This window comes from Tripterygium wilfordii, chromosome 11 (assembly GCF_013401445.1).
Source record: "Tripterygium wilfordii isolate XIE 37 chromosome 11, ASM1340144v1, whole genome shotgun sequence".
In the NCBI taxonomy this organism is placed as follows: Eukaryota; Viridiplantae; Streptophyta; class Magnoliopsida; order Celastrales; family Celastraceae; genus Tripterygium; species Tripterygium wilfordii.
The window spans coordinates 3346634-3373385 of record NC_052242.1 but is presented as its reverse complement, the minus strand read 5'-3'; the positions used below and the strand labels follow the sequence as shown (position 1 = coordinate 3373385).

Below are 26752 nucleotides of genomic sequence, written 5' to 3'. Positions count from 1 at the left end.
AACAAACAAAAGCTAAGAGAACTCAAATAACAAAGACGCAGCCGAATGAATCAGGTGATATAGTTCACAGTTGAAAGAGCCAAGTGGTGACCGGCAATTGCAGAGTTGAGTTGTAGATGTAATGTAATGCAATTAATATCTCAAATATTCGAAGACCAAATAAAGATGGATATGCAAAACCAAAAAAACAAGTCATAATTATGGTGAAGTCCATTCCCTTGCGAATATGTTTTTCATTGAAATTGAACATTAAACACATATATGTCTAACCCAATTAAGTACCAACCGAATCACCTTTCCGGATTCTAGCTAATTGATAAAATTTGTAAAACAATCAACAGGAAAAAGAAAGGAATTTGTTTTACGCGTGGGACGATTGTTGAGTCTTGCGAGGAGTCTTCATTTTGTAAAATATTAAGTCCACTTGCGTGTTATTTAGGCTAGGTTTGATTAATTTAAGTCTGGCCATGGGCTGCTGCTTAGGGAGCCTATTGCTTTGGTCCACCATATAATTAATTAATAATCCCTCTCATGACCTGATCAACACAAAGTCTATGCACTCTTGTTTTCTATTTTCTTATATGACATGGTCTTATTTCCACGCCATGACTAGACCTCGTAATGTCTTCTATTCGTTACTTAATTCCTTTTATATAGTCATGATCAAGTCTATAAATAGAGAGGGAACATAAGCTACTCCTCACACCAATCAATCTCTATTTGCCTTCTCAATTACCATGGCAACAAAAGCTTTTCTGCTCTTCTTTCTCGTTTCTCAAATAGTCTCAGCACACTCAGATGATGAACATGATCACCAAAAACAATCCCCATTCGAATTCCTTAAGCATCTTCAAGGATGTCACAAAGGCGAGAAGGTCAAAGATGTCAACAAGCTCAAAAAGTACCTCGAAAAATTTGGTTACTTGAGCTATACCAACAATCATTCTCATGCCAATGACGATGATTTCGACGATCTTTTGGAGTCTGCTGTCAAAACTTACCAGCTCAACTACCATATAAAGGCTACTGGTGTTTTGGACTCCAACACCGTATCAAAAATGATGATGTCTCGTTGTGGCGTGGCTGATATAGTCAATGGTACAACTTCAATGCGCGTGGGCAAGAAACGACACCTTCTAAGCTCTCATAATTTCCGCACAGTCTCTCATTACTCTTTCTTTCGTGGAGAGCCCAAGTGGCCTGCTTCAAAATACCATCTCACATACGGATTCCTTCCTGGAACCCGAAGTGATGCTATCACTCCTGTTACACGGGCTTTCATGACATGGGCTGGCAACACACACTTCGACTTCACTCAAACGCAAGATTACACAAATGCTGATATTACTATTAGCTTTCACAGTGGTGATCACGGCGATGGAAATTCATTTGACGGACGTGGTGGAACCTTAGCCCACGCTTATGCGCCACAAGATGGACGATTTCACTATGATTCAGATGAACCGTGGTCTGTGGGTGCGACCCAAGGGGCCTATGACATGGAGACTGTTGCGTTGCATGAAATAGGACATCTTCTTGGTCTGGGACATAGTTCTGTTGAAGGGGCTATTATGTTTCCTTCTATTGCTACTGGAGTGACCATGAGCTTGCATGGGGACGATATACAGGGGATTAGGGATTTATATAACATTGCTTGAAGGTGAAGGTACTTCAGATTGATTTCAAATAAGGGCTACCTACGGGTGGATTTTTCTGTTTTTCACTAGTAATTAAGTCCAAATATGATACAATTTTCCGTGTATTCTCATAATGTATTTGTTTATGTTGTTTCCCTTCTGTAAAAGTGTGATGTTCGATAAAAAAAAAAAATTGAATTCAGCATATTGGTTTGTGTTGGATAAAAAATTACCCATCTCAATCTAAAATCTAAAGATATAAGTTATGGATCCATCCCAATACATTACTTTGACGTTCTTTTACCTTATACGAACGTTTAAAGACATGGTCATGTGATGTTTAATGAATAGATTATGACTGATTTAACAAAGAAAATGAAGAGGGAAATGTGAAGAAAGAGTGAAAGGACGTTTGTCATACGCATGCATGCATGGTTCTCCTTCCATTTCTTGCTTTATTGTGGAGCACAAAAGTCTTTCTTAAGACTTATAGTCTTCATTTTTGCTCCCAATTGCAATATTTTAACTGCAACTGATTTGGTCTTTTAGCATAATTATTTTGACCCGCCATCGCCATCGCCATCATCTACTACTTATAAGGTCTTGCTTTATAGGTAGTTGTTTTTTGTTTACATATCGCCATCGCCATAATCATTATGTTATGTTTCATGATATGCGATTAGGTTCAATCATAGGATCTCTGTATATGAAACGGTTATATCTACACGTTATGATTTGACGTACGTAGTTTTTTTTTTTTTAAAGGTTAAAAGATCTAATTGATTAGTTAAAAATCAATACAGAGTGTCACATGTAATTTTCTCCACCTAATGGATAGGATGAAACTTATCGAGACAAAACCCAACAACAAACTAAAACCTACCAGAACACCGAAATTACTACACCAGGTAGAACACCCAACTTCGGATAAAAACAAACGAAAACATACAAAACAAATAGATGATTAGTGTCTTCACACTGAGGTAGCATTGAAACAATAGACTTGCATCTGCAAAACAAGATCTATCAATTTGAAATTGCATCCAAGAAAGATATGGCAATTTGAGGCAGAATCAAAGTAGAATTGGAAATGGAAACAGATTCGGGTGTAAATCAAAGGAGATCAACCACTATCATCTTTTTCTTCATTGTCGCACTAATGTTGTCAATCGGCAAACCCATAAGGAGAAAATACGGAGTACTCAAATTATTCAACAAATCCATTTAACCCTCAAACCCTCAAATTGAGGTGTTACAAAATGTTGAGTTGGAGATTTAAGAAACTGTCCACCAATCTTTAGCACCCAATGAAAGCATACCAGATCCACCTCTGGGCATATAGCAACACCTTATAGTGTCTCATAGTTGTTTTTTCTTTTTTTTATCAAATATAGTGTCTCATAGTTATCATAACCTTTATCAAGGCATATATTTGCATCTTTTTAATATTAGGTATGAGGGCAAGCACAAGGCATTTTTCATCTCGATAGGGGGGCCTACAATCTATATTGCCTGCAATGTATGAAATCTTTTTAATCTCAACCATCCATATAAAATGGATGGTTGAGATTTAAGTTCCCAAAAAACACAGTCTTCTCTTTCATAGCTCCTCTTTATCTTTTCTTTTTTCTCTCTCTAGTTCTCTCTCGTCTCACCCTCAATAAGTACCTATTATTGTTGTGTTTGTTGTGGTGGTGGTACAGTCGGGAATGGAGGAGACTGTGGAGGAGGAAAGAGGCAGGGTGGAAGGATAAAGTTGAAATTGCTAGACTAACCGGGAGTCCATTGCCCTCAAAATGGAAGATTTGCTTTTGATTGCAAATTGTAAATGAAGTATGATTTTATTGGTATCCGAAATGGAAGAACATTCATTTTTCTCTCTCTTGTTAATTTTTCATTCTATTTCTCTGTCGAAAACCTGAGAATCTTTCTCTTAGATACTATTTATGTCAATATATGACAAATGGAATGGAAAAGAAACTTCTCAATAAACAAGAACATAAAGAATTGGAGAAGAAGAAGAGAAAGTTCAAAATCATTAAAGGGGGTGTTTTTTTTTTTTTTTTTTTTCGTTTTGGTTTTGGTCAAAGAAAAAAAGATTAAAGAATCTTTAACAGAGGAGAGAAAGTGTGGTAAAGATGTAATCGTGTGGTTTATATGCATTTGATGAAATGAATGACTTAGGTTAAAAAGATTCCAACATTGTAGGCAAAATATATTGCAGCCCCCCTACCCCTTAATAATTTAACCGTGTCACTGGGTTCTAACTTTCCCACCGTACAGAGAGAATGAATTTATAAAAGGAATTAGGCAAACTTCGAGCACTTTCCTTAAAAATAAAAAATTGATTGGGTCAGACCCAACACCAACAATATCTTAAAACAGCCTTCGTCGGTCCGGATGCTTTGATGTCGTTCCCACGATAGAATTTGCAAAACAATCAACAGGAAAAAGAAAGGAATTTGTTTTACGCGTGGGACGATTGTTGAGTCTTGCGAGGAGTCTTCATTTTGTAAAATATTAAGTCCACTTGCGTGTTATTTAGGCTGAGGTTTGATTAATTTAAGTCTGCCCATGGGCTGCTGCTTAGGGAGCCTATTGCTTTGGTCCACCATATAATTAATTAATAATCCCTCTCATGACCTGATCAACACAAAGTCTATGCACTCTTGTTTTCTATTTTCTTATATGACATGGTCTTATTTCCACGCCATGACTAGACCTCGTAATGGCTTCTATTCGTTACTTAATTCCTTTTATATAGTCATGATCAAGTCTATAAATAGAGAGGAAACATAAGCTACTCCTCACACCAACCAATCTCTACTTGCCTTACTCAATTATCATGGCAACTAAAGCTTTTCTGCTCTCAATTCTGCTCTTCTTTCTCGTTTCTCAAATAGTCTTAGCACACTCAGATGATGATCATGATCATCAAAAACAATCCCCATTCGAATTCCTTAAGCATCTTCAAGGATGTCACAAAGGCGAGAAGGTCAAAGATGTCAACAAGCTCAAAAAGTACCTCGAAAAATTTGGTTACTTGAGCTATACCAACAATCATTCTCATGCCAATGACGATGATTTCGACGATCTTTTGGAGTCTGCTGTCAAAACTTACCAGCTCAACTACCATATGAAGGCTACTGGTGTTTTGGACTCCAACACCGTATCAAAAATGATGATGTCTCGTTGTGGCGTGGCTGATATAGTCAATGGTACAACTTCAATGCGCGTGGGCAAGAAACGACACCTTCTAAGCTCTCGTAATTTCCGCACAGTCTCTCATTACTCTTTCTTTCGTGGAGAGCCCAAGTGGCCTGCTTCAAAATACCATCTCACATACGGATTCCTTCCTGGAACCAGAAGCGATGCTATCACCCCTGTTACACGGGCTTTCATGACATGGGCTGGCAACACACACTTCGACTTCACTCAGACGCAAGATTACACAAATGCTGATATTACTATTAGCTTTCACAGTGGTGATCACGGCGACGGAAATTCATTTGACGGACGTGGTGGAACCTTAGCCCATGCTTATGCGCCACAAGATGGACGATTTCACTATGATGCGGATGAACCGTGGTCCGTGGGTGCGACCCAAGGCGCCTATGACATGGAGACTGTTGCTTTGCATGAAATAGGACATCTTCTTGGTCTGGGGCATAGTTCTGTTGAAGGGGCTATTATGTTCCCTTCTATTGCTACTGGAGTGACCATGAGCTTGCATGGGGACGATATACAGGGGATTAGGGATTTATATAACATTGCTTGAAAGTGAAGGTACTTCAGATTGATTTCAAATAAGGGCTACCTACGGGTGGATTTTTCTGTTTTTCACTAGTAATTAAGTCCAAATATAATACAATTTTCCGTGTATTCTCATAATGTATTTGTTTATGTTGTTTGCCTTCTGTAAAAGTGTGATGTTCGATAAAAAAAAAATTGAATTCAGCATTATTGGTTTCTGTTGGATAAAAAATTACCCATCTCAATCTAAATTTAAAGATATACATTACTTTGACGTTATTTGAGGTTATACGAACGTTTAATGACATGGTCGTGTGATGTTTAATGAATAGATTATGACTGATTTAACAAAGACAGTGAAGAGGGAACCGTGAAGAAAGAGTGAAAGTCTTTCTTAAAACTCATAGTCTTCATTTTTGCTCCCAATTGCAATATTTTAACGGCAACTGATTTGGTCTTTAAGCCTAATCATGTTGACTCGCCATCGCCATCGCCATCGCCATCGCCATCGCCATATTAATCATCTACTACTTGCAGGGTCTAAGGTCTTGCTTTATAAGTAATTGTTTTTTGTTTACATATCGCCATCGCCATAATCATTATGTTTATGATTCATGATATGCGATTAGGTTCAATCATAAGATCTCTGTATATGAAACAGTCATATCTACACGTTATGATTTGATTTACGTAGTTTTTTTTAAAGGTCAAAAGATCTGATTGATTAGTTAAAAAACAATACAGAGTGTCACATCTAATTTTTTCCACCCAATGGATAGAAGAAACTCATCGAGATAAGACCCAACAACAAACTAAAACCTACCAGTAACGATGGACATCGGAAGTACTACACCATGTAGAACACCCAACTCTGGATAAAAAAAAAACGAAAACATACAAAACAAACAGAGGATTCTTGTTTTCACATTGAGGTAGGATTGAAACAACAAACTTGCATCTGCGGAACAAGATCTATCAATTTGAAATCACATCCAAGAAAGATATGGCAATTTGAGGCAGAATCAAAGCAGATTTGGAAACAGAAGCAGATTCAGGTGTAAATCAAAGGAGATCAACCACTATCATTTTCTTCTTCTTCATTGTCGCACTGATGTTGTCAATTGGCATACCCACAGGAAGAAAATGCGGAGTACTCAAATTATTCAATAAACCCACTTAACCCTCAAACCCCCAAATTGAGGAGTTACAAAATGTTGAGTTTGAGATTTAAGTGAGGGGAAACTGTCCACCTCTGGGCATATGGCAACACCTTATAGTGTCTCATAGTTTTTTTTTTTATAAAATATAGTCTCATAGTTATCATAACCAGTATGATTTTACTGGTATTCAAAATGGAAGAACATTCATTTTTCTCTCTCTTGTAAATTTTTCATTCTATTTCTCTGTCGAAAACCTGGGAATCTTTGTCTCAGATACTATTTATGTCAATATATGCTTTCAGAGGCAAATGGAATGGAAAAGAAATTTCTCAATAAACGAGAACATAAAGAATTAGAATAGAAGAAGAGACAAAGTTCAAAATCGTTAAATGGGTTTTTTTTTTTGTGTTTTGGTTTTGGTCAAAGAATAAAAGAATAAAGAATCTTTAACAGAGGAGAGAGAGTGTGGTAAAGATGTAATCGTGTGGTTTATGTGCATTTGATGAAATGAATGACTTAGATTAAAAGATTTCAACATTGTAGGCAAAATAGATTGCAGCCCTATCCCTTAATAATTCAACAATGTCACTGGGTTCTAACTTTCCCACCGTAAAGAGAGAATGAATTTATAAAAGGAATTAGGCAAACCTCGAACACTTTCCTTAAAAATAAAAAGTTGATTGGGTCAGACCCAACACCAACAATATCTTAAAAGAGCCTTCGTCGGTCGAGAATCGAGATGCTTTGATGTCGTTCCCACGTACGATAGAATTTGCAAAACAATCAACAGGAAAAAGAAAGGAATTTGTTTTACGCGTGGGACGATTGTTGAGTCTTGCGAGGAGTCTTCATTTTGTAAAATATTAAGTCCACTTGCGTGTTATTTAGGCTGAGGTTTGATTAATTTAAGTCTGCCCATGGGCTGCTGCTTAGGGAGCCTATTGCTTTGGTCCACCATATAATTAATTAATAATCCCTCTCATGACCTGATCAACACAAAGTCTATGCACTCTTGTTTTCTATTTTCTTATATGACATGGTCTTATTTCCACGCCATGACTAGACCTCGTAATGGCTTCTATTCGTTACTTAATTCCTTTTATATAGTCATGATCAAGTCTATAAATAGAGAGGAAACATAAGCTACTCCTCACACCAACCAATCTCTACTTGCCTTACTCAATTATCATGGCAACTAAAGCTTTTCTGCTCTCAATTCTGCTCTTCTTTCTCGTTTCTCAAATAGTCTTAGCACACTCAGATGATGATCATGATCATCAAAAACAATCCCCATTCGAATTCCTTAAGCATCTTCAAGGATGTCACAAAGGCGAGAAGGTCAAAGATGTCAACAAGCTCAAAAAGTATCTCGAAAAGTTTGGTTACTTGAGCTATACCAACAATCATTCTCATGCCAATGACGATGATTTTGACGACCTTTTGGAGTCTGCTGTCAAAACTTACCAGCTCAACTACCATATGAAGGCTACTGGTGTTTTGGACTCCAACACCGTATCAAAAATGATGATGTCTCGTTGTGGCGTGGCCGATATAGTCAATGGTACAACTTCAATGCGCGTGGGCAAGAAACGACACCTTCTAAGCTCTCATAATTTCCGCACAGTCTCTCATTACTCTTTCTTTCGTGGAGAGCCCAAGTGGCCTGCTTCAAAATACCATCTCACATATGGATTCCTTCCCGGAACCCGAAGCGATGCTATCACCCCTGTTACACGGGCTTTCATGACATGGGCTGGCAACACACACTTCGACTTCACTCAGACTCAAGATTACACAAATGCTGATATTACTATTAGCTTTCACAGTGGTGATCACGGAGATGGAAACGCATTTGATGGACGTGGTGGAACCCTTGCCCACGCTTATGCACCGCAAGATGGGCGGTTTCACTATGACGGGGATGAACCGTGGTCAGTGGGTGCGACCCAAGGCGCCTATGACATGGAGACTGTTGCGTTGCATGAAATAGGACATCTTCTTGGTCTGGGGCATAGTTCTGTTGAAGGGGCTATTATGTTCCCTTCTATTGCTACTGGGGTGACCATGAGTTTGCATGGTGACGATATACAGGGGATTAGGGATCTATATAACATTGCTTGAAGATGAAGGTGAAAGTGCATTGCTTCAATTTGATTTCAAATAAGGGCAGTGGAATATTTCTGTTTGTCACTTTCTGGCAATACTACAAGTAGTTCAGCCCAAAATTCCCTGTAATCTCATAATTTATTTTTTTTTATGTTGTTCCCGTTGTGTAAAAGTTGTGATGTCCAATAAAATAAATGAATTCAGTATTATTGGTTTGTGTTTGGTTACTTAATAACTTTATCTTCCATGACAATATATATTTGAAGTAGAGCCTCTTTATTTTGGGAGCAGTGGTTTTGTATAGTGACCTTTATGGTTATTTTGAATAGTTTCTAACACTAATACACCATTTTGGATTAATCTCTCTTCTTTAAATTAACATCTAGTAGTTGAAACACTTACAAAATTATAGTTTCCTTGCATGTAAGTTATTGTTTTTCATAGCTCTACTAATGTTCAAGGTAAAGGCTTCCATCTCCGTGGTGAAACTCAATCTTCATCTCTCAAAACGCCTTGGTAAGTTGGAGAAGAGATCGAAAATTGGACAACCATCTTAATCTAAAATTTTAAAATTAAGTTATGCATATTTTTCAGATTAAAAGTGTGTTTTAAAATTTTGTAGTTGGTAATTTTTATGGCAAGCAAATCTATTTGCGCTCAAGAGTAAATAACCATTTTGATTGTGTGAAAGGTGATACAAAAGATGATTATTATTTCTGCACAAGAAGCAAGAGAAAACATATATTGTAATTTGTTTTCATCAGTTATATCTTTGCTTTATCAGTTGTTGTTTTCATTAAAAATCCCCATCGCCATCGCCATCGCCATAGTCGTCGACTAATTAGTAATTACAGGGTCTTGCTTTATAATTAATTGTTTTTTAAACTATAGCCATCGCCATCATCATTATTTTTCTGGTTCGTGATTCGCGATTAGGTTCAATTTTAATTATTCAATCAAAGGATGTCTATCTATATATGCATGAAACGGTCGTATCTGCACGTTATGACTTGACGCAACCACCATAGACATTAGTAAGTGTGTAAATAGGGAGGTGTCGCAATCGGGGTCACGACGCGGACCGGCGTTGGAGGATGAAAAATGTTTAGAGTCGCCACCAATTGATTTAAAGTGCAATTGGACACCAAAAAAACTTGCGAACCAGAGAAAAGGGTACGGGGATCGATTGAGTGTGGGGAAGGTGTTAGGCACCCCACAACTCCCGTTTGAAAACGGTTACCCTAATTAATTTCATGGCTATCTTATGGATACTTGCTCTTTGCAAGATATAATTGTTAAAGTTTGAATTATTACTTTCAACACACTTATCAACTTATGATAATGTTTGAAAAAAAGCTTGGAATATTACTATCAATTTATGATGGTTTTTATTTGGAAATAGGTTTGAAATAACACTATCAACTTATGATAGTTTTGGGAAAAGATTTGTAAGAATACTATCAACTTATGATAGCATTAAAAGAAATTGTAATATTACTAAAACTTATGATAGTTTTTATTTGGGGACACACTACCAACTTTTGGTAGATTTAATTTAAAACACCAACTTATGGTGTTAATGATAAAATGTCCTACCAACTTTTGGTAGGTTTAATTTTAAACACCAACTTATGGTGTTAATGATAAAATGTCCTACCAACTTTTGGTAGGTTTAATTTTAGATACCAACTTATGGTTTATTTAATAAAATGCCCTACCAACTTTTAGTAGGTTTAATTTTAAATACCAACTTATGGCATAAATGATAAAATGACCTACCAACTTTTGGTAGGTTTAATTTTAAATATCAACTTATGGCATAAATGATAAAATGACCTACCAACTTTGGTAGGTTTAATTTTAAATACCAACTTATGGTATAAATGATTATTTGGAAAAGTGTCATCTATCAATTTAACCTATTATTGCCAACTTATGGCAAATTCATAAATGAAATCAAATAAGGTTCATAATTCAAATAAAGGAAATCAACTTATGATTTCTTTAATTGAAATGACCTATATTCAATTTTAAGCCTATATATTCATAATCCACACTTGTACAAATAATCCAAATAATAAATGTCAAAATTATACAAATCGACATGAATAAGATAAATTACACAATATGGGGGGCCAAATATACACAAATTGCAATAAACCAAACAAAATTTTGAAATTGCTCAAGCCTCCATCAACTCGTCCAAATAATATCCAAGCCCGAGCCTCGTCCAACAAAACAAACATAAAGAGAGGGAAAAATAGAATACTCAAATGTAAATCAAGATTTAAATCGAGTCAAGACCACATTATGAGATTCACACGTATCCAAACCAAGAAAATCAAATCCAAATATGGTCTCTCCCGCTTTTTCCAACAAGAAATAGAAGAAAAAAAAAATGCAAAGAGAAAGGGCTCAACATATTAGTATCGAAAACATTCCCAAGCATTACCTATGTCCAAGGTGAATGCAAGAAACACCATGTCTATTCTTAGTCAACATCCGAGGATGCTAAAAATGAATCAAACATTGAAATCAAGTGTAAATAGAGCAATACTTGAGTGAAAGATATGAGGGGTATGAAGCTTCTACCAAAAAAATCCAAAGAATCGGTTTTCCCCCTCTCTCCTTCTCTTCTTCTCTTCTTCCTCTCCCCTCTCTTCCTCTCTTCTTTTTTTGTTTTTCGTCACCAAAAGCCAAAGCCTTCCCCTTCTTCTTTCTCACGCCTCCTCTCTTCCTCTCTTCTTTTTTTGTTTTTCTTCACCAAAAGCCAAAGCCTCTCCCTTCTTCTTTCTCACGCTTCCTCTCTTCTTATTCTTTTTCTTTCCCCAATTTGTGCCACACTTTTCTCTCTTTGTTCCCCCACTTTCCTTATTTCTTGGCTTTTTCTTTTTTACTTTTCTATTCTTCTAGCAAAAATCATAAAAAGATGTGACATTTTTTAAAATAATTCTCTTATTTTTAGATATTTTCTAAGATTTGATCTTATTGGGTCAAGATTTGAGTATTTAAGGATCCAAGAAAGGGATTATGAATATCTATGGGCTTATAGGTCAAAGAAATGAGCTTTTGCATTTTTTGTGTTCTTTTTTCTATTTTTTTCTTTTTCGGATCGGACGAAATCCGGTTACTACAGGAGGGATTATGAGCTACTCCCCTCACACAAACCAATCTCTGCACTTGCCTTGTCTAAGTAGTTAACATATATATGTTCAATTATCATGACAACCAAAGCTCTTCTTCTTCTTTCATTTGTGGTCTTTATCTTCCTTTCTCAAACAGTTTCAGCACACTCGGATGAACATGATCACGAAAAACAATCATCATTTGAATTCCTTAAGCATCTCCATTCTCCAAGGATGTCACAAAAGGCGAGAAGGTAAAATTGAGCTATAACGATTCCAAGAATGAGTCTCGTGCCAACGACGATGACTTCGACGATCTTTTGGAGTCTACTATCAAAACATACCAAGTCAATTACTATTTGAATGCTACTGGAGTTTTGGACTCCAAAACAGTATCAAAGATGACGACGTTTCATTGTGGTGTGGCAGACATAGTTAATGGTACAACCTCAATGCGGAACAGGCAAGAAGAGACATCTTCTAAACTCTCATATTTTCCGCACCGTCTCTCATTACACTTTCTTTCGTGGAGAGCCCAAGTGGCCTAAATCAAATAAACATCTTACTCATGGATTCCTTCCTGGAGTATATGTCCCTGTTACAAAGGCTTTTAGAAAATGGGCTGAAAAGACACACTTCGAGTTTGGCTGGAAAAAATGTTGATATTAAAATTAGCTTTCACATGGGTGCTCACGGAGATGGAAACGATTTTGATGGATGTGGTGGGACGCTAGCCCAATCATTTTAGACTTCTTAGTATTCAAAGCAGCACAGTGTAGTGGTGCCTTCTTGGAAAACAAAATCACAAAATAAGACAAATGCAATAAACTATGCAAACCAAGCCTCAAATTGAGTGCCATTTTTTATTTTTCCCCTTTGGGAATGTATGGTAAAATTGGAACCGTATAGGGTGCGGTTTTGGTTCTGGTTCATTTGTGCATTAAAGGGAAAAATAGATAATTTGTGTTTGTAGGGAGAATAATTATACCTGAAATATATCAAACGAGCGGTGGTTTGATTGACAATCGGTTGGATTATGTATATGTGTGTCAACGTTAGATTCCAACGAAAAACAAATTTTTCAATAGTATTTAAAAAAAAAGAAAACCTGAAAATATTACCTATTATCCTATGGAGCAGCCCACAGCTAACCCAAGGCCCATGAGAAATATAATACCTAAGCCCAACTCAATGATACAGCTAAACGACAGCTAAGCCCATTAGCCCATAGAACGGAGCTCGCAATCAGCGACCATTTGGTCTCGCTGCGATGCGACAAGAGAACAAGATTAAATCTCCATTGAATTGCACTAGCAGGCAAAAGCCAGAATTCTCCGGGTCAACCTACAACCATCGTATCTTTCGTTTTCAGACCAAAACCAAACTCTTCAAGATCTGCAAGTCGCGAACGAAACTGCAAATCCGGACAGCGAAATTGGAAGATGGGACTGTTCACCTACACCATTACAGGTGGCGGTTTCATTCTAATCGGTGCTCTCGAATCTCTCTCAAATCCAAACCCTACCTCCAATGCGTCGTCCCCGCTCTATCAAATCAATAACCCAACGGCCAAAACAACGACGACCCAATCATCAGCAACCAAAGCAAACCACGATAGCCCTAATCAAGATCCCTCGTCTTTGTCCAGTATCTTCGCTTGTGTGTTTTCTTTCCTCTTCATTGTAAACTCTCTGATTTCCCTCTCTGACGCGGTCAATTCAAACGATCCGCTCGGTTCCGCAATTCAATTAGAAATTGTCGCCGTCGCTGCTCTGTTTTTACTGTATTCTGTTTTGGGTCTGTTGACGAATTTCAGTACCTCTCTTCGTTTTCCTTCAGTGATCCTTAATTTGATCGCGCTTTTCGCCTTCGTTGAGGAGTTCTTGTTGTTTTATTTGCGAAGACGGGACACGAGTGGAATTGAGAACCGGTACTTCGATCTCTTGCTTGTGCCGATTTTAATTTGTATATTTTCAACGATTATTGAATTGCGGTCGCCTAAATCGAGTCTCTACGCAAGATTGGCTCGCGGGATTGGGCTGATTTTGCAAGGAACATGGTTTGTTCAGATGGGTCTTTCTTTTTATACCAATTTAATGGTTCATGGTTGCTCTCTGAACGAGAAGACTAGAGGGAATTACACTATCAGGTGCAAGGGTCACCCTGAGTATCATCGTGGAAGAGCCATAGCGACACTTCTGTTCAATTGCCATCTTGCACTTCTTGTGGTTTTGGTGGCAGGTATATACTCAGTTATGGCTAAAAAGAACGGTTATGGGGGTGAATTTATGCGGTACAAACCACTTGGGGCAGAAATTATTCAATCGGAAAGTAATGCCCGGTTCACTTTGGATTCTGACGAAGATGAAGTTGATAATGAGATTAAGCAAGATGAGCCAAAGCAGAATGGAGCTGAGGTCGAAATGGTTGTGAATGGTCATGGTAATGGTTCTCATCAGTAAGGTAAATTTAGTGATGAAAGAGACCTACAATATATTATTTCACCATTTTCTGCAGATAGTATTATAGTGCCCCTTGTTAGTATTCAGTTTCTTTATTCTACGACAGAAAATTGCATTTGATGTGTTGTTTTTTTGTTGGGGCCAAGTTTGTTATTCTTTTGGAGGTGATGTATTTGATTGATATATAGCGTCGGTATTGAGGCTTTCATCATGTGCTTTGTTATGGTTAAGGTTTCTTTATGAAGAAATAATTGCCTCTGGATTGCTTGGTAACTCATTTTTTTATGGCAAGTTTATATTGGGGATGGTGGGTTTTGAAACTATGACCTCAAGGACAGAGGTAGGTGTTTTACCACTTGGGCTAGTGGTGAACTCCTTTGCTTGTTAACTTCTTTTGGGCCAACATCGCCTAGGTATTTAGCATGTGACTGGTGCTGAAAATGTTGTCTCCTCATGTTTAATTTTGAAGAATGTTAGGGTTTGTGTTTCCAGATAGTATTTCGAGTCTGTAGAGTTCCCTGAAAGCCTAAATAGATGAAATTGAATGTTATGTTTGAGTCTCCTTATTACTTTCACGGCCTTTTGGCTGAGGTCAAGTGTAGGTTTGTGTGAGATTTTCTCAGTTGTATGTTGATGTTCGATAACGCATTACTTGTTTTGGATAACAAAGAGGCATTGTCGGTCTTGCAGCTGGAGGTACAAGGTGGTTATGTGTGAATTTATAACCACCAAGCTTCTGGTACTACTCATATAGGGGTGATTGTGGATTGAAGCACAAACATCGAGTGATTGCTCTGCTCTTTCTTTAATTTTGAAGAATTTTAGGGTTTGTGTAGCCAGATAAAATTTTGAAGTGTTCCTTTAAAGCCTGACTGTTGAAATTGAATGTTATCCTGAGGTGTCATTGTGCCTTTCTCGACGTTTTGGCTATGATCAAGAATAGGTTTAGGTGAGGTATTTTCAGTTTTGAATTGGTTTTTTTATGATCGATTACTTGTTTTGGAGAATTATAACCACTGATACATGTGCTACTAGCATTTTTTTTTTCCCTTTTAGAAACAAACCCCTGGCCCGAACTAGGACCAGGAGGGAGCAACTTACAGATAACAAAAAGCGCAATAGAATGCGTGATTTTATCGGCACTGGTGCTTGGCTAGAGCATTAGACCCTCCCCTATTATCTGGAGTAAATGTCACTTATGGTCATTGACAAATAAGCGATGTTACAACTCACTCACTTCATTTCAAACGTTTCAAATTGGTCATTGGTTTTACTGAGTCGTTCTACGGGCAGATTTTGTTGTGTTTCGGGGAGTCAAGATTTGAGTTCTTGTATTGCACATATGGAGGAGTTCTCTTTTATGGGTAATTGGATTGTATTTGTATAGCAATGTAATATAAAATTTTTTCTTTAATTGACGCTCGTCTGTCTGGCTATTCATGTGCTTACTGACGAACGGAGCATCTGCAGAGAAGCAACTTATTCTGCATGAAATCAAAAGGTGGTAATGAAATTGATCTTTCAAACCAATAATGATGAATTCAGTTATTAACTTGGGCTCGAAACCTTTACAAATAATATTTAGCAACCAAACATCACGAAACCAATTATTACATTACAGAGAATTTTAGTTACACAGATAATTACTCCTTTGTTCTTATGAATGAATCGAAGTAAATGTGGGGGTTCAAGCAATGTTATATAAATCTTTGATACCCTTGATATCGTCCCCATGCAAACCCTTAGTCACACCGGGAGAAATGGTAGGAAACATGATTGCGCCTGCAACAGAACTATGTCCCAAACCAACCAAGAAGATGTTCTATTTCGTACAACGCGACAGTCTCCGAATCATACGTGTTTTTTTTATGGCACCGTGCGCCCGGTTTTCATCTTCATCAAGGTGAAAACCTTCTTTCTTGTGGTGCATAAGCATGAGCTAGCGTTCCACAAAGTCCATCAAAATTGTTTCCGTCTCCGTGATCACCCCTGTGAAAGCTGAGTTTAGACCTATGTTAGCCGTCCAAATTGTAAATTTTTATGATGCTTCGTAGGTTATCAAATTTTTTTTTATAAATTGTAGTGTTTGTTGAAACTTAAAATTTTTTTATTTTGTTTCACTTCTCGTGGATTACCTGGTCAACTGAATAGTTGAACGTAGTTAACATGGGGATATTGAAGACTACATGTGGATTGGACATCCCATACTCGATGAAAACTCATAAGCTCGGAATGGGTATCCCGTGAACAGAAGAAACTCATGCGAGTGGGCCAAACCAGGAGCGGAACCATGCCCACCCAAGAGTAGGCAGTCGCCCCCCTTTAAAAAATTTATAGTAAATTATATATATATATATATATATATTAAGTGGGTGACTCCATACATATCCCTTAACCCAATAAAATATTAATTACATAATTAGGCCTATGATAAAATATTAATAATCTACAAGCTTAACTAAATAACTAAACTCAAAAGATGAATCACCCAACAAATGATGATGAGACATGTCTCTTTTAATCTAATACAATATTAATCACAAAGAGATAGTAATTTGATACGGTGGAAAAGTGATATATATAGAATCAAAAAAATGTTAACAAGTTATATATATAGAATCCAAAAGAAAATTCTGGGGGCTACATCGAACACTTAGTGACACCAGGAGCAATAGTAGGAAACATGATTGCGCCTTCAACAGAACTATGTCCTAAACGAAGAAGATGTCCTATTTCGTACAACGCAACAGTCTCCAAGTGATACGCGTTTTTTATGGGATCCTGTGACCAGTTTTCATCTCCATCAAAGTGAAACCTTCCGTCTTGCGTGCATAAGCATGGGCTAGCGTCCCACCACGTCTATCAAAATCGCTTTCGTTTCCGTCTCCGTGAGCACCCATGTGAAAGCTAATTTTAATATCAGCATTTTTGACATCTTGGGTCCTGCCGAACTTGAAGTGAGTCTTTTCAGCCCATTTTTTGAAAGCTTGCGTAACAGGGCCAACCGCAGGGCCATATACTCCAGGAAGGAATCCATAAGTGAGATGTTTATCTGAATTAGGCCACTTGGACTCTCCACGAAAGAAAGTGTAATGAGAGACGGTGCGGAAATTACGAGAGCTTAGAGTATCTACGTCAGATTACTTAAACATGGATCTGTCTATAAAATAGGGAAAAATTATAGAAAATTTGTCAAAATAGAGCTTTGCATCAGATTACCTAGAGGTTCCATATTTTACAGAACATGAACAGGGGTTCTGTACATCTAGAGAACCACTATTCACTTCTCTAAACATAAAATAATATTTTTTATTACTTTACTCTCTCATCTCTCCTCATTTTTTCCCTCCTCTCTCTCCTCACTCCTCTCTCTCTTCACTTTTTCTCTCTCTCCTCCCTCCTTTCTCTCTCCTCTTTCTCTATCTTCTTTCTCTCTCCTCTCTCTCTTCACTTTCTCTCTCTCTCCTCACTCCTTTCTCTCTCTCTCCTCACTCCTTTCTCTCTCTTCACTTTTTCTCTCTCTTCTCACTCCTTTCTTTCTCTCTCCTCACTCCTTTCTCTCTCCTCTCTCTCTTCTCCTCACTTTTTCCCTCTCTCTCCTCACTCCTTTCCCTCTATCTTCTTTCTCTCTCCTCACTCCTCTCTTTCTCTCTCCTCAATTTTTTTCTCCAATTTTTAATAACATTAATTTATTATTTTAATTAATCTATTGTTTTAAATGTAATTAATTTATTATTTTAAATAGAAGTAATTTATATGAATAGAATAAATAAAGGAAAGAGAAATAAATATTATTTTAATGTAGTAGAGAATATGATAGGTAATCTGATTTAGTGTTGGTTGGATATGGAATCTGCAAAATAGGAGAATGTGGCATTTTGTCTGTATTTTAGGGAATCTGTTAAGGGAAACTGATGCAGGTACTCTTAGAAGATGTCTCTTCTTGCCTGCTTGCATTGAGGTTGTACCGTTAACTATGTCCGTCACACCACAACGAGACGTCTTCATCTTTGATATTGTGTTGGAGTCCAAAACTCCAGTAGCATTCAAATGGTAATTGACTTGGTATGTTTTGATAGCAGACTCCAAAAGATCGTCGAAGTCATTGTCGTTGGCACGAGACTCATTCTTGGAATTGCTATAGCTCAATTTTACCTTCTCCCCTTTGTGACATCCTTGGAGAATGGAGATGCTTAAGGAATTCAAATGATGATTGTTTTTCGTGATCATGATCATCCGAGTGTGCTGAAACTGTTTGAGAAAGGAAGATAAAGAGCACAAATGAAAGAAGAAGAAGAAGAGCTTTAGTTGCCATGATAATTGAACATATATATGTTAACTACTTAGACAAGGCGAGTGCAGAGATTGGTTTGTGTGAGGGGAGTAGCTCATAATCCCTCCCTATTTATACAGTCATTAATGTCTATGGTGGTTGCGTCAAGTCATAATGTGTAGATATGACTGTTTCATAGATAGACATCCTATGATTGAATAATTAAAATTGAACCTAATCGCCAATCATGAACCAGAAAATAATGATCATGGCGATGGCGATGACGATGACGATGACTATAGTTAAAAACAATTAATTATAAAGCAAGACCCTGTAATTACTAATTAGTCGACGACTATGGTGATGGCGAGTCTAAATAGTTAGGCTAAATAGACCAAATCAGTAGCAGTTAAAATATTGCCATTGGGAGCACAGATGAAGACTACGAGTTTTAAAATATTGCAAGCACGCGTAAGAAAAAAGTCCTTTCACTTCTTTCTTAACATTTTCCTCTTCATTTTCTTTGTTAAATCAGTCATAATCTATTCATTAAAAATCCCATGACCATGTCATTAAACGTACGTACAAGGTAAAAAGAACCTTAAAGTAATGTATAGGGATTTTTAATGAAAACAACAACTGATAAAGCAAAGATATAACTGATGAAAACAAATTACAATATATGTTTTCTCTTGCTTCTTGTGCAGAAATAATAATCATCTTTTGTATCACCTTTCACACAATCAAAATGGTTATTTACTCTTGAGCGCAAATAGATTTGCTTGCCACAATATTACCGACTACAACATTTTAAAACACACTTTTAATCTGAAAAATATGCATAACTTAATTTTTAAAATTTTAGATTGAGATGGTTGTCCAATTTTCGGTCTCTTCTCCAACTTGCCAAGGCGTTTTGAGAGATGAAGATTGAGTTTCACCACGAAGATGGAAGCCTTTACCTTGAACATTAGTAGAGCTATGAAAAACAATAACTTACATGCAAGGTAACTATAATTTTGTAAGTGTTTCAACTACTAGATGTTAATTTAAAGAAGAGAGATTAATCCAAAATGGTGTATTAGTGTTAGAAACTATTCAAAATAACCATAAAGGTCACTATACAAAACCACTGCTCCCAAAATAAAGAGGCTCTACTTCAAATATATATTGTCATGGAAGATAAAGTTATTAAGTAACCAAACACAAACCAATAATACTGAATTCATTTATTTTATTGGACATCACAACTTTTACACAACGGGAACAACATAAAAAAAAAAAATTATGAGATTACAGGGAATTTTGGGCTGAACTACTTGTACTATTGCCAGAAAGTGACAAACAGAAATATTCCACTGCCCTTATTTGAAATCAAATTGAAGCAATGCACTTTCACCTTCACCTTCATCTTCAAGCAATGTTATATAAATCCCTAATCCCCTGTATATCGTCACCATGCAAACTCATGGTCACCCCAGTAGCAATAGAAGGGAACATAATAGCCCCTTCAACAGAACTATGCCCCAGACCAAGAAGATGTCCTATTTCATGCAACGCAACAGTCTCCATGTCATAGGCGCCTTGGGTCGCACCCACGGACCACGGTTCATCCCCATCATAGTGAAACCGCCCGTCTTGCGGTGCATAAGCGTGGGCAAGGGTTCCACCACGTCCGTCAAATGCGTTTCCATCTCCGTGATCACCACTATGAAAGCTAATAGTAATATCAGCATTTGTGTAATCTTGAGTCTGAGTGAAGTCGAAGTGTGTGTTGGCAGCCCATGTCATGAAAGCCCGTGTAACAGGAGTGATAGCATCGCTTCGGGTTCCGGGAAGGAATCCGTATGTGAGATGGTATTTTGAAGCGGGCCACTTGGGCTCTCCACGAAAGAAAGAGTAATGAGAGACTGTGCGGAAATTATGAGAGCTTAGAAGGTGTCGTTTCTTGCCCACGCGCATTGAAGTTGTACCATTGACTATATCGGCCACGCCACAACGAGACATCATCATTTTTGATACGGTGTTGGAGTCCAAAACACCAGTAGCCTTCATATGGTAGTTGAGCTGGTAAGTTTTGACAGCAGACTCCAAAAGGTCGTCAAAATCATCGTCATTGGCATGAGAATGATTGTTGGTATAGCTCAAGTAACCAAACTTTTCGAGATACTTTTTGAGTTTGTTGACATCTTTGACCTTCTCGCCTTTGTGACATCCTTGAAGATGCTTAAGGAATTCGAATGGGGATTGTTTTTGATGATCATGATCATCATCTGTGTGTGCTAAGACTATTTGAGAAACGAGAAAGAAGAGCAGAATTGAGAGCAGAAAAGCTTTAGTTGCCATGATAATTGAGTAAGGCAAGTAGAGATTGGTTGGTGTGAGGAGTAGCTTATGTTTCCTCTCTATTTATAGACTTGATCATGACTATATAAAAGGAATTAAGTAACGAATAGAAGCCATTACGAGGTCTAGTCATGGCGTGGAAATAAGACCATGTCATATAAGAAAATAGAAAACAAGAGTGCATAGACTTTGTGTTGATCAGGTCATGAGAGGGATTATTAATTAATTATATGGTGGACCAAAGCAATAGGCTCCCTAAGCAGCAGCCCATGGGCAGACTTAAATTAATCAAACCTCAGCCTAAATAACACGCAAGTGGACTTAATATTTTACAAAATGAAGACTCCTCGCAAGACTCAACAATCGTCCCACGCGTAAAACAAATTCCTTTCTTTTTCCTGTTGATTGTTTTGCAAATTCTATCGTACGTGGGAACGACATCAAAGCATCTCGATTCTCGACCGACGAAGGCTCTTTTAAGATATTGTTGGTGTTGGGTCTGACCCAATCAACTTTTTATTTTTAAGGAAAGTGTTCGAGGTTTGCCTAATTCCTTTTATAAATTCATTCTCTCTTTACGGTGGGAAAGTTAGAACCCAGTGACACGGTTGAATTATTAAGGGATAGGGCTGCAATCTATTTTGCCTACAATGTTGAAATCTTTTAATCTAAGTCATTCATTTCATCAAATGCACATAAACCACACGATTACATCTTTACCACACTCTCTCTCCTCTGTTAAAGATTCTTTATTCTTTTATTCTTTGACCAAAACCAAAACACAAAAAAAAAAACTCATTTAACGATTTTGAACTTTGTCTCTTCTTCTATTCTAATTCTTTATGTTCTCGTTTATTGAGAAATTTCTTTTCCATTCCATTTGCCTCTGAAAGCATATATTGACATAAATAGTATCTGAGACAAAGATTCCCAGGTTTTCGACAGAGAAATAGAATGAAAAATTAACAAGAGAGAGAAAAATGAATGTTCTTCCATTTTGAATACCAGTAAAATCATACTGGTTATGATAACTATGAGACTATATTTTATAAAAAAAAAAAACTATGAGACACTATAAGGTGTTGCCATATGCCCAGAGGTGGATTTGGTATGTTTTCATTGGGTGCTAAAGATTGATGGACAGTTTCCCCTCACTTAAATCTCAAACTCAACATTTTGTAACTCCTCAATTTGGGGGTTTGAGGGTGAAGGTACTTCAGATTGATTTCAAATAAGGGCTACCTACGGGTGGATTTTTCTGTTTTTCACTTGTAATTAAGTCCAAATATGATACAACTTTCCGTGTATTCTCATAATGTATTTGTTTATGTTGTTTCCCTTCTGTAAAAGTGTGATGTTCGATAAAAAAAATAAAATTGAATTCAGCATATTGGTTTCTGTTGGATAAAAAATTTCCCATCTCAATCTAAAATTTAAAGATATAAGTCATGGATCCATCCCAATACATTACTTCGACGTTCTTTTACCTTATACGAACGTTTAAAGACATGGTCATGTGATGTTTAATGAATAGATTATGACTGATTTAACAAAGAAAATGAAGAGGGAAATGTGAAGAAAGAGTGAAAGGACGTTTGTCATACGCATGCATGCATGGTTCTCCTTCCATTTCTTGCTTTATTGTGGAGCACAAAAGTCTTTCTTAAGACTTATAGTCTTCATTTTTGCTCCCAATTGCAATATTTTGACTGCAACTGATTTGGTCTTTTAGCCTAATTATTTTGACTCCCCATCCCCATCGCCATCGCCATCGCCATTGCCATCATCTACTACTTGCAAGGTCTTGCTTTATAGGTAGTTGTTTTTTGTTTACATATCGCCATCGCCATAATCATTATGTTATGTTTCATGATATGCGATTAGGTTCAATCATAGGATCTCTGTATATGAAACGGTTATATCTACACGTTATGATTTGACGTACGTAGTTTTTTTTTTTTAAAGGTCAAAAGATCTAATTGATTAGTTAAAAACCAATACAGAGCGTCACATGTAATTTTCTCCACCTAATGGATAGGATGAAACTTATTGAGACAAGACCCAACAACAAACTAAAACCTACCAGAACACCGGAATTACTACACCAGGTAGAACACCCAACTACGGATAAAAACAAATGAAAACATACAAAACAAACAGATGATTAGTGTCTTCACACTGAGGTAGTATTGAAACAACGACTTGCCTCTGCAAAACAAGATCTATCAATTTGAAATTGCATCCAAGAAAGATATGGCAATTTGAGGCAGAATCAAAGCAGATTTGGAAATGGAAACAGATTCGGGTATAAATCCAAGGAGATCAACCACTATCATCTTCTTCTTCATTGTCACACTAATGTTGTCAATCGGCAAACCCACAAGGAGAAAATACGGAGTACTCAAATTATTCAACAAATCCATTTAACCCTCAAACCCTCAAATTGAGGTGTTACAAAATGTTGAGTTGGAGATTTAAGTAAGAGGCAACTGTCCACCAATCTTTAGCACCCAATGAAAGCATACCAGATCCACCTTTGGGCATATAGCAACACCTTATAGTGTCTCATAGCTTTTTTTTTTTTTTTTATCAAATATAGTGTCTCATAGTTATCATAACCTTTATCAAGGCATATATTTACATCTTTTTAATATTAGGTATGAGGGCAAGCACAAGGCATTTTTCATATCGATAGGGGGGCCTACAATCTATATTGCCTGCAATGTATGAAATCCTTTTAATCTCAACCATCCATATAAAATGGATGGTTGAGATTTAAGTTCCCAAAAAACACAGTCTTCTCTTTCATAACTCCTCTTTATCTTTTCTTTTTTCTCTCTCTAGTTCTCTCTCGTCTCACCCTCAATAAGTACCTATTATTGTTGTGTTTGTTGTGGTGGTTGTATAGTCGGGAATGGAGGAGACTGTGGAGGAGGAAAGAGGCAGGGTGGAAGGATAAAGTTGAAATTGCTAGACTAACCGGGAGTCCATTGCCTTCGAAATGGAAGATTTGCTTTTGATTGCAAGTTGTAAACGAAGTATGATTTTATTGGTATCCGAAATGGAAGAACATTCATTTTTCTCTCTCTTGTTAATTTTTCATTCTATTTCTCTGTCGAAAACCTGAGAATCTTTCTCTTAGATACTATTTATGTCAATATATGACAAATGGAACGGAAAAGAAACTTCTCAATAAACAAGAACATAAAGAATTGGAGGAGAAGAAGAGAGTTCAAAATCATTAAATGGAGTGGTTTTTTTTGTTTTTTTTTTTCGTTTTGGTTTTGGTCAAAGAAAAAAAGATTAAAGAATCTTTAACAGAGGAGAGAGAGTGTGGTAAAGATGTAATCGTGTGGTTTATATGCATTTGATGAAATGAATGACTTAGATTAAAAAGATTCCAACATTGTAGGCAAAATATATTGCAGCCCCCCTACCCCTTAATAATTTAACCGTGTCACTGGGTTCTAACTTTCCCACCGTACAGAGAGAATGAATTTATAAAAGGAATTAGGCAAACTTCGAACACTTTCCTTAAAAATAAAAAATTGATTGGGTCAGACCCAACACCAACAATATCTTAAAACAGCCTTCGTCGGTCCGGATGCTATGATGTCGTTCCCACGAGAGAATTTGCAAAACAATCAACAGGAAAAAGAGAGGAATTTGCTTTACGCGTGGGACGATTGTTGAGTCTTGCGAGAAGTCTTCCTTTTGTAAAATATTAAGTCCACTTGCGTGTTATTTAGGCTGAGGTTTGATTAATTTAAGTCTGCCCATGGGCTGCTGCTTAGGGAGCCTATTGCTTTGGTCTACCATATACTTAATAATCCCTCATGACCTGATCAGCGCAAAGTCTATGCACTCTAGTTTTCTATTTTCCTATATGACATGGTCTTATTTCCACGCCATGACTAGACCTCCTAGTGGCTTCTATTCGTTACTTAATCCCTTTTATATAGTCATGATCAAGTCTATAAATAGAGAGGGAACATAAGCTACTCCTCACACCAACCAATCTCTACTTGCCTTACTCAATTATCATGGCAACTAAAGCTTGTCTGCTCTCATTTCTGCTCTTCTTTCTCGTTTCTCAAATAGACTTAGCACACTCAGATGCTGATCATGATCACCAAAAACAATCCCCATTCGAATTCCTTAAGCATCTTCAAGGATGTCACAAAGGCGAGAAGGTCAAAGATGTCAACAAGCTCAAAAAGTATCTCGAAAAGTTTGGTTACTTGAGCTATACCAACAATCATTCTCATGCCAATGACGATGATTTTGACGATCTTTTGGAGTCTGCTGTCAAAACTTACCAGCTCAACTACCATATAAAGGCTACTGGTGTTTTGGACTCCAACACCGTATCAAAAATGATGATGTCTCGTTGTGGCGTGGCTGATATAGTCAATGGTACAACTTCAATGCGCGTGGGCAAGAAACGACACCTTCTAAGCTCTCATAATTTCCGCACAGTCTCTCATTACTCTTTCTTTCGTGGAGAGCCCAAGTGGCCTGCTTCGAAATACCATCTCACATACGGATTCCTTCCTGGAACCCGAAGTGATGCTATCACTCCTGTTACACGGGCTTTCATGACATGGGCTGCCAACACACACTTCGACTTCACTCAGACTCAAGATTACACAAATGCCGATATTACTATTAGCTTTCATAGTGGTGATCACGGAGATGGAAACGCATTTGATGGACGTGGTGGAACCCTTGCCCACGCTTATGCGCCGCAAGACGGGCGGTTTCACTATGACGGGGATGAACCGTGGTCCGTGGGTGCGACCCAAGGCGCCTATGACATGGAGACTATTGCGTTGCATGAAATAGGACATCTTCTTGGTCTGGGGCATAGTTCTGTTGAAGGGGCTATTATGTTCCCTTCTATTGCTGCTGGGGTGACCATGAGTTTGCATGGTGACGATATACAGGGGATTAGGGATTTATATAACATTGCTTGAAGATGAAGGTGAAAGTGCATTAATTCAATTTGATTTCAAATAAGGGCAGCGGAATATTTCTGTTTGTCACTTTCCGGCAATACTACAAGCAATTCAGCCCAAAATTCCATGTAATCTCATAATTTTTTTTTTTTATGTTGTTCGCTTTGTGTAAAAGTTGTGATGTCCAATAAAATAATTGAATTCAGCATTATTGGTTTGTGTTTGGTAACTTAATAACTTTATCTTCCATGACAATATATATTTGAAGCAGAGCCTCTTTATTTTGGGAGCAGTGGTTTTGGATAGCGACCTTTATGGTTATTTTGAATAGAAACTAACACTAATACACCAATTTGGATTAGTCTCTCTTCTCTTGACATCTAGTACTCGAAACACTTACAGAATTATAGTTACCTTGCATGTAAGTTATTGTTTTTCAAGGTAAAGGCTTCCATCTCCGTGGTGAAACTCAATCTTCATCTCTCAAAACGCCTTGGTAAGTTGGAGAAGAGATCGAAAATTGGACAACCATCTTAATCTAAAATTTTAAAATTAAGTTATGCATATTTTTCAGATTAAAAGTGTGTTTTAAAATGTTGTAGTTGGTAATATTTATGGCAAGCAAATCTATTTGCGCTCAAGAGTAAATGACCATTTTGATTGTGTGAAAGGTGATACAAAAGATGATTATTATTTCTGCACAAGAAGCAAGAGAAAACATATATTGTAATTTGTTTTCATCAGTTATATCTTTGCTTTATCAGTTGTTGTTTTCATTAAAAATCCCTATACATTACTTTAAGGTTCTTTTTACCTTGTACGTACGTTTAATGACATGGTCATGGGATTTTTAATGAATAGATTATGACTGATTTAACAAAGAAAATGAAGAGGAAAATGTTAAGAAAGAAGTGAAAGGACTTTTTTCTTAC

General features: G+C 37.1%; 5 protein-coding genes and 2 pseudogenes across 5 annotated transcripts; 5 read left to right on the top strand and 2 right to left on the bottom strand.

The window, feature by feature from the left end:
* The first annotated feature begins 737 nt into the window (after positions 1 to 737).
* Positions 738 to 22276, top strand: LOC120009302 (metalloendoproteinase 3-MMP-like). Its single transcript, XM_038859836.1, has 2 exons — positions 738 to 1666; positions 22074 to 22276. The coding sequence occupies exon 1, from the start codon at positions 738 to 740 to the stop codon at positions 1656 to 1658; it is 921 nt and encodes a 306-aa protein (XP_038715764.1). The 3' UTR covers positions 1659 to 1666; positions 22074 to 22276.
* On the top strand, positions 4437 to 5600 carry LOC120009299 (metalloendoproteinase 3-MMP-like). The gene has a single exon (XM_038859833.1). The coding sequence runs from the start codon at positions 4483 to 4485 to the stop codon at positions 5413 to 5415; it is 933 nt and encodes a 310-aa protein (XP_038715761.1). The 5' UTR covers positions 4437 to 4482; the 3' UTR covers positions 5416 to 5600.
* LOC120009300 (metalloendoproteinase 3-MMP-like) lies at positions 7690 to 8881 on the top strand. The gene has a single exon (XM_038859834.1). It carries the CDS (start codon positions 7739 to 7741, stop codon positions 8669 to 8671), a length of 933 nt encoding a protein of 310 aa, XP_038715762.1. The 5' UTR covers positions 7690 to 7738; the 3' UTR covers positions 8672 to 8881.
* Positions 9109 to 12529, top strand: LOC120008673 (annotated as a pseudogene).
* On the bottom strand, positions 15931 to 18558 carry LOC120008672 (annotated as a pseudogene).
* Positions 19723 to 20877, bottom strand: LOC120009301 (metalloendoproteinase 3-MMP-like). The gene has a single exon (XM_038859835.1). The coding sequence runs from the start codon at positions 20860 to 20862 to the stop codon at positions 19930 to 19932; it is 933 nt and encodes a 310-aa protein (XP_038715763.1). The 5' UTR covers positions 20863 to 20877; the 3' UTR covers positions 19723 to 19929.
* A 2565-nt stretch (positions 22277 to 24841) lies between the features above and the next one.
* Positions 24842 to 26054, top strand: LOC120009055 (metalloendoproteinase 5-MMP-like). The gene has a single exon (XM_038859495.1). It carries the CDS (start codon positions 24906 to 24908, stop codon positions 25836 to 25838), a length of 933 nt encoding a protein of 310 aa, XP_038715423.1. The 5' UTR covers positions 24842 to 24905; the 3' UTR covers positions 25839 to 26054.
* Positions 26055 to 26752: the final 698 nt, after the last annotated feature.

Excerpts from the sequence above, each read along its gene's own strand:
- LOC120009301 (XM_038859835.1), bottom strand. The coding sequence starts at position 20,862 with ATGGCAACTAAAGCTTTTCTGCTCTCAATTCTGCTCTTCTTTCTCGTT.
- LOC120009302 (XM_038859836.1), top strand. The coding sequence starts at position 738 with ATGGCAACAAAAGCTTTTCTGCTCTTCTTTCTCGTTTCTCAAATAGTC.
- LOC120009299 (XM_038859833.1), top strand. The coding sequence starts at position 4,483 with ATGGCAACTAAAGCTTTTCTGCTCTCAATTCTGCTCTTCTTTCTCGTT.
- LOC120009300 (XM_038859834.1), top strand. The coding sequence starts at position 7,739 with ATGGCAACTAAAGCTTTTCTGCTCTCAATTCTGCTCTTCTTTCTCGTT.
- LOC120009055 (XM_038859495.1), top strand. The coding sequence starts at position 24,906 with ATGGCAACTAAAGCTTGTCTGCTCTCATTTCTGCTCTTCTTTCTCGTT.